We start from the raw sequence: 12,320 nt of genomic DNA, 5'->3' as shown, positions 1-12,320 counted from the left end.
CCAGCATTCTTCAAAGTATCTTCTTCTGTGTTTTACAGAAGAAAGAAACCCATAGATGTTAAAACTATGCGATGAGGTAATTTTCATTTTTCGTGAGATCATATCCCTTTAAAGCCATATGTATCCTGATCATTCATCAACTGAAAACATCTAGGCTATTACATTTTATAAAAGCATATAACATGTTTTAAGAACTATATCATTAACAATATAGTTATTAGTTTAATGTGAACATGCCTTTCAAGATATTTTTAAGTTTACACAGTATATATAACCAGGAAAAGATTCAAGCAAATTTGGCTGTCCAAAGGGCACACCAGACCTCACAATATTGCGAGACGCCACAAATCAATCAAAAATCCCAGCCAATCAGAAGACCGTGTGGGCGGAGATATCAGCAGGCGCACTGACTGCACGTCGCAGAGAAACGGATAAGTAGCCTACATTATCTAATAATTCATATATAGAGCATTTTGACATGATTAAAAACACATATTGTGTCACTAATAGATTCCTTATCATGGAAAACACTTGCTGGATAGCACTAAGTCGACCATGTTAACGTTCATGGTTTTAATCTATTTTTAGATCTGAGGTAAATTATCCATTGTCGCCTTCATGTCTATACAGGTCAGTCTACACGACATAAAGGTTTAAGTATGGCAACTTGCAAGTGAGATTCAAACTCTAGACACAAAATAGAGCACATAGTTTATTTTTATTAGGCTATATCATATTTTTATGTCTTCTTTTGCAGAAATATAACCAACCGTCGCAGTTTTGCGCTTGCTAGCTGTTAGACGGTAGTGTCACACACAACACATTTATTGCTACACTTACATAAGCAAATGTTTATATATATATATATATAAGCCTATATATTTTTATTTATTGATTCATATTTATATAATAGCCCCCATCTCAATTAATCAAGCTACTTTCTTTTAGATCAAGCATTTCAGGGAAAACAAAAAATAAGTTCCCCAAGCTTGTAAAAAAAGCGTTGGAAGTTATTTTAATGTGTCGCCACTCACTAATTCATAAAGGAAAGGTTATCTTCAAAGTGTACACACTGGTTTCCTGGAAACCCCGTCAGGACAGCAGAGGGAGCCTGTGGTGGATGGAGAACTTCTGCTCGCCTCTCTTCTTGGTCCAAACAAAGGAATGAGGGATGGGGAATTCCTTCATGGCTTATTTAGGGCTACTCTCCCACCCCCTTCTCATATAAATGAGATCCAGAACTGAATGAAAGCAAGATCACTAACTCATTTTCACTCCCTTGGAGCACTTGGAAAAATTCTTCATAAGTGGACAACATGGATTCAGCTTTCTTGCTGACTTTGCTTTTGCCAGTTGCAGGTAAGTTTCATCTGCTGGTAATTTAACTGCATATGCTAATAGACAACATGCATAATTTAACATATTTCACAATCTTGCTTAACATTTCTTTTGGTTGGTTTCTTATACTTCCAATGGCTGCTTTTATTTCTGTAGTTATACTATTTTTTTTAGAAAAATGATGACAATTTTTTTTATTATTAAAGGATTTGGCTGGTAGTATCAAATGTTTTAATATTTAACCCCTTGTTTGTATTATCCACATTGGAAAAATGTATGATAAATAGTTGATTATAATTAGAAGTTATGATTAATAACTGATTCAATTTTAAATAAATGTATTTATTTGTTTAATTTTTGCAGAAATTGACATTTGGTGAAAATAACAGAAATTATTATTTAGATTATGAAAATTTATTTTAATCCTTAAACACATAACCTATGTTTTGATTACAGAAGAGTTAATAAATCAATATTGAGTGGAATAGAACAATTTAATCAAAACAAATGAATATATATGTACATTTTTTGTGGAGCTTGGAAAAAATGTTATGAGACCTTAATAAAATATAACAACATATTAACATTTCCCTTAAACCCACAACTAACAAATCCAGTAAGTTCAGAAATTGTAAAACAAGTTCACTATACATTGTAAAACATAATTTCTTAGTTGTAAAAGTTGTAAATGAAACAAACAACATTTTGGAAGAAAATATACATTTTGTTGTCATAATGTTAATTCTTAAATGTTAAACTTTACATTTCTTTACTACTTGTGCATTTTACAAATATCTTTACTGTCTTTACTCCTGTATACACATAATATTGTATTTTTATTTACATAACTGAACTGCATATTCAAATTTGAGACTTTATTTTACAGTGCAATTGAACAAGCATAAAAAATTATACAAAGTTTTTATATTCATGATTTAATTAGTTATGCAAATGTTTTATTTCAATATTCAAATTCTGTAATTTAGTCAGAAATGCAAATGTGTAAATTATAAATCATAACAATCAGTGCTTTAAATAAGATTATGTAATAAATGATTGATGTTGGAACTGTTGTCTTTTAGTTGTTTCCCACATGCTAGAGCTGCCGCGCAGTGTTCTATTCAAAGTGGGCGACAGGAATGAGTTGAGATGCAGCATGCTATCTTGCCCAGAGAAAGTGAAGTTTGTTTGGACCGCGTTAGAAGACAAACCGATTTTTGCTACTCCAAAGACGGGGGATAAAGAAACTGTGCTGATCTTTGACAATGTGATGAAGAATCACGCCAATGCCATAATGTGCAGAGCTACCTGTGGAAAGGAGACGAAAGAATTGATAACAGAGGTTAAAGTTTACTGTGAGTGCATTAAATGTTTTCAGTTTAATCATTTGAGTCAGGATTCAGAATACACTTTCAGTTGTCACTTTTTACCACAGTAAATATTTCTCAAACTATGTCTGACTTGACATTGGAGGTTACCAAAATGTATACAACTATATTTGATTTAAAGCAATTTTTTAAAAATAAAAAGTGAACAGTAAACATTGATTTGACGAACAGAACATTTGTGAAATTAAACTTTTAGTTCAAAACTTAATATTTACTAAGATAAACATATACAGCTGTCAACATTTCAAGTGGATCAATAAAAAAATGTCTTTTGTTTATTAATTTTAGGAACTTTTTATGAAAGGTTTTGATCCACTTCAGATGTTGACAACTGTATCCCTGCTTACTGAAATACTTTGACTTATACTTTGTGCTTTTTGACTAATCTTTAAATTTTGGAATACATTTCAGCTTTTCCAAGAAACCCAGTTTTATCAGGATATGATCACTTGATAATGGGCAAGGAAAACGTTTTGTCCTGCGAAGTGTCTTCTGTGTACCCGTCAGAGTACCTTGATGTGGAGTGGATATATGAAAACAGGGTTGTTTATAGTACGAGTGGAGACTTTGAAAAAGATGCTGTATCCATTCCTTACACAATTACACCTTCAAGCGAGGATGATGGAAAGGCAATCACTTGCAGAGCATCCCTCAATATTGAAGGTGTACCACCCGAAGAGAAGACCAAGGAGACGTCTAGACACATCAAAGTACTTTGTAAGCTACACGTACATATTCAGACTTAAACCATCTTTTAATTAAACCCAGAACGGATGTGGGAATAGTGTTTCCTCTCTGAAGATGGTGACCCCCATGGTTATTTATTTTTCCCATTGCTTTCACAGCTGCACCGCATAACGTTAATGTATCTGGAGAGACTGCAGTCTCACTGGGATCCAGTTTAACTTTGACCTGTAAGGCTGAAGGCAATCCAAAGCCTGCTTTTACATGGACGGCTCTTAAACCAGATGGCCAATCTGTTGAACTGGGAAAACAGCGAGATCTCTTCGTGCATAATGTGTCCTTATCAGATGCTGGAACTTACCAGTGTAATGTTAGTAACGTCTTGGGAAACCAGATAGTCAATGTTTCAGTGGACGTTCAAGGTTAGATGTGCATTCAATTCCTCCAATGTGTCTTAAAATGTTTTTGATCCTACATATCGTAATTTCCAGTTTCTTTGCAGCACCTCCTGTGGAAACTCACATTGTAGCAAGTCCACAATCAAGTCTGAAGGAAGGAGACTCCGTAACCATTTTCTGCAAGTCCAGTGGAGTTCCTGTGACACGTGTGGTTCTTAGCAAGAGGGTGGATGGTGTAGATTCTGAACTAAAGGCCAAAGAAGGAGCTGAAACATCAGTTACCCTCGACTCAGTCAAGCTATCCGACACAGGCATGTTTGTTTGCGAGGCTTTCAATGAGTACGGCAGTCAGAGGACCACTCTTAATCTACACGTTGAGGGTAAGACATTGGTGCATTTGGTACTAAATTTGGTCTGTTGATCACAGTCAGAACTTGGACTGTAGTGGTGGGTAAAATAAAAATGAGAAACCAATTGTAGGCCTTTATCAACTCATTCATTCTTAAAGAGCAGGTCATGCAGGTGTTCGAAGTGATGTTTTGTAAACAAATTTCGGGAGGAGCATGCGCAGAAGTTTCAGTATCAAATACTTCATTGACAATTATTCCATTAGCCAATCAGTTCTTGACCAAACCCCTATATATATATACACCAAAGCTGTCTTACCTGCAGCATCTCACGACTTTAGCATCCCTCCACCACCCCGACACCTCACTTCTTAAGCATTACAATCCCGGGGGAGCGTTCTGGGGCCGGGCTAGATACTTTGCTCGAATCCCAATTCCTCTCTGTTTCCTGATAAGGGGAATAACTCGAGTTGGGGTGTTTCCCTGAGCTCAGAGCCCTCTCCCCGGACAGCACGCCAAATACGCTTTATTCTGAAACGATTGCAAGTGTGAACTCGTGAAAATATCTTATTTGAAGTTTGTCTGCTACTGATGTCAAGACGATCAGCGTTATATATTTACATAATCCCTGCCTGGCTGTAAAATATGAACTCTCTGAACTGGGCATTTCATTTCCTAACACCGTATAGATATGAAAAGACCAATCAAAACAGACATGGCCTGCTGACCAATAAGAGAAGAGTTGGGTTACGGAAGGATAGGGTTTACAGACCTTGAGATCATAATTGATTTATTTTACCCAATTTTTTCTGATCTCAGATGCATTTAAACCTATAGAGGACTCCCAACACAATACTGGACACTTTAAAATACCACATAATCTTAAAAAGCTACTCAGAAAGTGATGAGTAACATTGTGACTATGTTCTTGGAAGTGACACGGTACAACTCTTAATTTTCTCTTATTTGCCTTGCAGCTCATTTGCTGGAAGTGGAGCTACAACCAAATGACACAATTGTGTCGGACAGAGGCTCCAGTTTGGTGTTTTCTTGTCTGGCTTCAGGTTGCCCTCATCCCAAGTTTTCCTGGAAGAATCTTTTAAATATGCCAATCCACAGGCAGCCTAAAACCGATGGCTTCCTGTCCCAGCTGCTCTTTGATCCGGTGGAGGTGGAGGATGAGGGAACTTACCTCTGTGAGGTCACATGTGGCTCTATTAAGAAGTCCAAGCAGACGGAAGTGAAGGTGTTTTGTAAGTATCTCTAAAGGTGTACTATTCAGTCTCAAGAAAAAAAATAGGATTTTATCAGGGAAAGCTCCTCAAGGGATATATCAAATTCACTTGCTGAATGGTGAAGGTATAATGAAGTTTTCAATGTGTCAACAAAATCTAAATTTTGAATTAAATATGCAATTTCCAGACTCAGGGGTGTCAGATGGGGGTAATAGAGTATGCCAACCTGATTTCACCAAGTAGGACATGTTCCTAAATTAACATCTTTGTTGATCCTTGAGCAACATTCAAATCAGCCAATCAGAATTAGGGATACGCTTACCGTTTATGTTAAGTTTAGGCTTACAATTAGGTTTATGCACTTCTACATAATTGTTATCCAACTGTTATTCCCCTCTGATTTGGGGAATAATTTACAGTTATAGTTGGGTTTAGGGGTGGGGAGAAAGGTATGGGTTACATATTCGAACAAAAATGATGTTCCTGGATCAACATCATAGGTCTCTGCACAGTTTTGCTTCAACCCTAATCAAACCCAGTTAATCCAAATAATCAAGGTATTCAGGACTACTAGAGACTATTAAGCAGGTGTGAGTTGGAGGTGGTTGGAGCTAAACTGTGCAGAGCTGCGATCCTCCAGGAATTGAGTTTGAGACCATTGATCAACATAGATGTTAGTTCAGGATCGCATTGTACTTGGCAAAATCATGACGTGCAAATAGAGTAACAGGCGCCCTACAGACTTAGATGTGTAACAGGAGCCCAACATTTCTGGAGTGTCTATCTTCAACACACTTGTCTGGTAGTTTATATTAAGCTTGAGGATCTGGTTCAGTTGTGTTTAATTGGGTTTAGAGGATTAGAATTGGATTTAGAGAATTAGAGTTAAACTTTGCTGAGCTGTGGACCTCTAGGAGAAGGTTTGGACACTCCTGTCCTAATATGTTATATTGACCAAAACATAAATTTGTTTTGGGAATGTTGCTTTGTCTGGCTAGTTTGGGTGCTGAAAAGGCATCAAAATACAGTAAAATTATTATAAGGTAATCTTGCTTTCAACGTAAAAGTTTCCTTTCATTCCAGCTCCACAGTTTTGGATCACAATTAACCAACTGTTAAACAAGTCACCAGTAATTCAGTCTATTTGTGGAAAGTTTTAATAATAGCTCACCATGACATTGATTTAATGGACTACGGATATAAAGTAGTTCATCCTGTCAAGATGTAATGCTTTTCTGTTAAATGTTATTGCTTACAAGGTCACAGAGACTTCCTCAAAATCTTCTGTTGCTCTCTGAGGATTTTAACTCTTAGAATGTGCGAGGGAGTGTTGCTTTGTTTACATTATGTGCAGTGCTACATATTGACTCTGTCAGAATGACGATGATCTGCCCTAATTTGAGGATCTTCTTATCTCAAATGTATTTATTACTTCTGGTTTTTATTTATACTTGAAAGTGCTTAGATATTCCGTTTTCTTCTCTTATCAGCATTTGCAACAAGTCCTATCGTAAAAAGTACTGGACCTTCTCTGACAGGAGAGATGATGAAATTGACCTGCACTATTCGAGACGTTTTTCCAGTCAACCTTTTCCAAATCCTGTGGATTGATGGAGAAAGAGAAATCTGGAGAGAGGAATCTCAGTCATTTTCAAGTGGATCAACAGATCTGACTTCGGTTTATTCTTTCCAAGTAGACACCGAAGACCAGGACAAACACATCACCTGCAAGGTCTTGCTGGACATGTATGGTGTGCCACCTTCACAAGTAGTGAAGACTGCATCTACTACATTGTCCATTCACTGTAAGTCAGTGTTATTTTTTTAGTCCACTCAAATTTGGCATTGTTCTGTATGTTTGTGACATTTCGCTCCTTTTACAGATCCCCCCAGAGCCACAAGGATTATTGCCAGTCCACTGACAAAGTTGAAGGAGGGAGAACCTGTGAGCTTTTCTTGCCTTTCTGACAGCTTTCCAGTAGGGCGTATGGTGCTAAGCAGGGTTGTAGATGGCATACAAACAGAGCTAAAGACCATTGATGGGGTTGAAACTTCATTTACCCTACCTTCGGTTATGCTAGATGATGCTGGCATCTACGTTTGTGAAGCTTTTAATATTTATGGGAATCACAGCGACAGTGTGGAAATTACCGTGAAAGGTAATTTTTTTGCGGTATTCAATGAAAATCAGTCACCATACCCTGGCAACAGTGTTAATATCTTGTACAGTTTAAAAAATCAATAGTTATTAAAAATAAATTATAATTTTTAGAGTGCCTTGCTCTCCATTTTGCCTTGTTCTCCTTTTCATCACAATTGATTAATTTCGCTTCTACTGTATTGTTGCCCTTAGTTCTGTCTAGGCAACTGACAATTATTGTGCCTCTTTTAATGCAGCGCCTCCCAGGAACACGACAGTGGAGATCTTCCCATCCACAAATGTTCAGGAGGGGCAGAATATCACCATCTGTTGTCGCTCCGTGAGTTTCCCTCCACCTGCGGTGGTCCTCAGCAAGCTGGATAGTGAGACAAACATCTACTCCCTTGATGGGGTCTTTATACTAATGAACCTTACTCCAAACGACACAGGCCTATATCAGGTCAATGTCACAAATGACCTGGGTTACGAAACGGAGGTTTTCAATATCAATGTGATAGGTGAGTGTAACCATATTATATCAGAATAATTAGACTTAGATGCACTCTCTAGATCAGTGGTCCCCAACCTATATCTTCGTGGACTTGTCAACGATTGACAATTTAACCACGGAAAGGGGGGGTTGTAGGTGGTGCTAGGTGACCATCAACCGTTTTCCGACAAAACAAATCATTGCTGTCATTCTGAAGTTTTATTTACTGGTGGTTGAGGATCACTGCTCTAGATCTCAGCACAATTAGGAGTCCATCTCTCTACTTTTCACCTACAGCTTTTAATGGAATTATGGCCTTCATCAAAGATGATGATTTGTGAGGAATTGTTTTCTCATCGTCATTTTAAAGTGATGAAACAAAAAATTTAAACTCTCTTACTAAGTTTCAAATAAATATATCAAGTAATTATATAGATAGTTTCTTGTATATATATATATATATATATATATATATATATATATATATATATATATATATATATTATAAAAGGTCTTCAAAAGTCTTACATTTACCCTCATAAACCTGCAGAAACCCTGTATTATGAATAGATACGCTACATTTTTTTGCTAATATATTAGGGATGTATATTTGAATATTTGTGCACTTGTTGTTGCATTTAAACTTGGTTTGACACTGACACTTACATCGTTATGTTTGATTTCTCGTTACAGAGAAAAGATTGGACTCTCCATTGGGTTGGACAGACTTTTTAACCCTAGCCATTTTCTTAGGAGGTGCTGCTGCTCTGCTTGGTCTTGTGCTGTATGTGTGGAGAGAAAGAAAGAAGGGGTTTTATGATCTTACGAAGGGCATTATATAGACATTGAATAGACCCCAGTAAGTGTATCAGAAGCAGCTATGCTGTCGTATCAGGGCCCCGGGGCCCCCTAAAGTGAGAACTGCAGGTGACTGGATTGATCATCTGAAACTTCAGGTGAAAAAAATACCCCAGCCCGCTGTGAACCTGCGGTCTCCACAGGCAGAGATCATCAACGTTCCTGGGATTTGGTTCCTCAGAGGAGGTAATCTAAACTTGTGTGGTTCGTTCGTGGTTTGGGATACAAACTGTGAAACATTAGCATTTTAGCATCAAAAGAATGTAACCTAGCCACCAAATTTGGTACATTTTAGATCACAACAATCAATTTGCTGTACTCAAGTTGATTAATTTTGTGTGGTGATTTTATCAGATGTTTTCATTTTGATATTTATTAAACAAGCAGCTTTGTCATTTGATCCGAGAACGCGTTATGGGAAAATCCAGGGAAATTCCCAGCATCTGATATGGCTTCACTTTTACATTTCACTTTTACTTTTCGTTCTTCCCACCATACTATCTGTGAAAGCGCATATTCACTTATCAGTACAAGCCGTTTCCTAAATTCCAACAAGACAGGAACAAGTTGATCAAAATAAGCGCTAAGCACACCTTCCAAAAATAAACCACTCCACAATTGTGCTCCGGTCCTTTGAAGACCAATCAGAAGAGAGACCCTCAGAAAAAAACATCCCTTTCTTCTTCCCTTTTATTTTAGCCCTGCACATTAAGACTAACTGATTCAAAATCGAGTTCCTCGTTCCCTTTTTAGAGTCTTGTATTGATTTTCTTTTGGTCTGTGGTCCTATAAAAGGCTGTTGCCATGGTAACCATCCAGATGCAATAGGAAAAGGGGGTGGGTTGTGTTTTTATGTTCCACAGGGAAAAGAAGGAGAAGCAAGGTGCGAATGGAACAAAGATGGAAGGTTCATCCATTTCTTTCTTTAGCCTCTGCTCAATAAATTTAATACAGCCATTTTGAACAACTAGCAATGTGCAAAAAATGTAGTCTGCAATCATATTTGTGTCTTCACTTGGACAATATGTTTCGAAAGAGATGAATGACTAATAATAATAACAACGATAAATGACCCACTTGAATCCTGATTTATAAGTGTGTTTTCCAGTAAAGCACTTAGCACATCCTTATGCGTCGTGTACTTGAAGTGTTTCCGAACATGGTGATTATGTGAGGATTGTTTGTTATTGGTATAAGTGGTGTCCTTGTGAACCTACTATCAGCATAATTGGATGACGGTCAAGAACAGCTCATTCTTGTCCTCTGAGTCTTTTTGTTGGAGTCTGATTCTATAGACTTAGACATTAAGTATTTGTCTTACTAAACATAGAGTCCAGACAAAGGAAACAGAGAGCCACTGGATATTTATCATAGTTTCACTACAAATAAATTATTTGTTTTTCGTTGTTGTAAATCAGAAAGTGTTATGGAGTTGTATTTTGGGTTAAAATGATCAAACCCTAACTTTGGCCATACGTTGGTCCTGAATTATAATAGAAAGTGGGTGTTTTTTTGTTTCACAACATAAAATACCTCAAAACCCTTTATTACTACTTTATTGACCATCATAAAAAGCTTTAAATCTTATATTGCATCAAGAATTAACATAGTAACTGTAGTTTAATAACTGTAGTTGATGAGCTGTATGAGAAAATAAAAAGCAAATAATTATATATATATATATATATATATATATATATATATATATATATATATATATATATATATATATATATATATATATATATAGTAAATGATGTTTAAAACTGTTAACGTATTGAAACAATACTTTCTTCAGGGATATTTTAAATAAATACCATTATACTAAGCTGTTTGACTATCAAAGAATCACCGTAAATCACATGACTAAATGTTATTTACTTTGAAAACATGACGATGACAAAATCAAAATGGACTCCATAAAACAAAAACTGATTATAAAATCTGATTATGAGCATTTTTAATGTAATGCACACATTTTTTTTCGGGATCTAATTATCTAATCAGTTACTATCCAGGGGTGCATTTCCCAAAACAATGGTTTGCCAACTAAGGTCGCAGGTTTTGTCTTTACAAACATAGTTCCCAGTTGTTCTATTCCCAGTTATCCTCCCTATGCCCTATTCCTTTCCAATGTTCATTTAAACTTGGAATGATAAAAAAAAAATCATGGCAAGTCATCTCTCTTAATTTGCTTTCAAAGTATTTTTACAGTTCAGTTTTAGCGATCCATATTGACAATTGTGTTCCCTTCGCAGTGCACTTTCAAAACATTTATGCCATTTTGAACACAGCCATTGCTCATGATGAAAGCTATAGGTGACCTATTATGTAAAAGCGGAATTTACGAAAGCTTGTGAAGACAAAATATTTAGCATTTGTTAATGCTTTTAATTTATATTAGATTATTTATTAAGAAATGTTTCTGTAGCCTACTGTATATGACATGGGTCTGTTGGTTAGAACATTTCTGCAGTGGTTTGAATGTGTCAAAGTTGTTAAAATGTAGACTTAAAAACATTCTAATAAAATAAACAATAAATATACAATATCCTACTTAATAATAACGAAATAACAATAGTAATTATTATTATTAATACTTAATAAATAGCCTACTGTAAATTACAACCATTAACAATTTATATGATTTATATATGAGATTAGAATACATGTTAGCCTAGTGGTTTTTATCTTTTAGCATGGATTATGGCATATTCTGAATTATATTTGTAAAGGAAACGTAGGCTATAACGATGGATCTGCGACAAAGCAACTACGGTTTTGGGAAACACTCATCACTACATTGTTAATTTCCCAAACGATGCATCATACTATGATAGTTCAGCCATGAGTTATGTCGATGTTTGGGAAACGCACCCCAGCACTGTGCAAAACAAAACCAAAGAGCTGAAGCACTTGTGCCAAATCATACCAAGTTTTCTCTTTAAAATATAGTTTGTATATGTATTTAGGCACATTTTGTGTTGATATTACCAATGTAAAAACTCAACTTTTTGACTTACTCTGTTTCCTGAATAATCAATAATCCTCAGTTAAATATGTAAACTATACCAAGTTAAATAAACAGTTTACACAAAACATAATTATTCTATGCTATTTTTTTATTTGTTTTGTGTCTGTCCCTACGTTCTAGTCAACTCTGTTACATCCGCTGTAAAAACTGGCGAGAAACTCTGGAAAGCATCGAGGCACCTCATTATACTTCTCTAATTAATTAGTAAAACAATTTTAGGATAAACCAGAAGCAGATTAATTATGTCAACTGTGATCCCAACAAACACATCTACGTTGTAGCGATGTCTGTACAATGTTGCATTTTTTTCAAAGGCAACATCACCACTTACGTGCCCGCTACATTGTTACAATGGAGAAATGTAAGACGTTAGAAGGCTGTAGCAATGTTGTTGTGTGACACTCCAAC

The 12,320-nt window shown here is 36.0% G+C and overlaps 1 protein-coding gene across 1 annotated transcript; it reads left to right on the top strand.

Moving 5' to 3' along the window:
* The first annotated feature begins 883 nt into the window (after nt 1-883).
* vcam1b (vascular cell adhesion molecule 1b) lies at nt 884-9,278 on the top strand. The gene is made up of 10 exons (XM_056448084.1): nt 884-1,359; nt 2,421-2,693; nt 3,138-3,443; nt 3,572-3,832; nt 3,913-4,188; nt 5,133-5,408; nt 6,881-7,195; nt 7,274-7,549; nt 7,788-8,048; nt 8,714-9,278. The coding sequence occupies exons 1-10, from the start codon at nt 1,317-1,319 to the stop codon at nt 8,860-8,862; spliced, it is 2,436 nt and encodes an 811-aa protein (XP_056304059.1). The 5' UTR covers nt 884-1,316; the 3' UTR covers nt 8,863-9,278.
* The last annotated feature ends 3,042 nt before the right edge of the window (nt 9,279-12,320 follow it).

This window comes from Danio aesculapii, chromosome 22 (assembly GCF_903798145.1).
Source record: "Danio aesculapii chromosome 22, fDanAes4.1, whole genome shotgun sequence".
NCBI classification, from domain to species: domain Eukaryota; kingdom Metazoa; phylum Chordata; class Actinopteri; order Cypriniformes; family Danionidae; genus Danio; species Danio aesculapii.
Note: the sequence above shows the minus strand (reverse complement) of the source record. Positions and strands in the feature narration are given on the sequence as shown.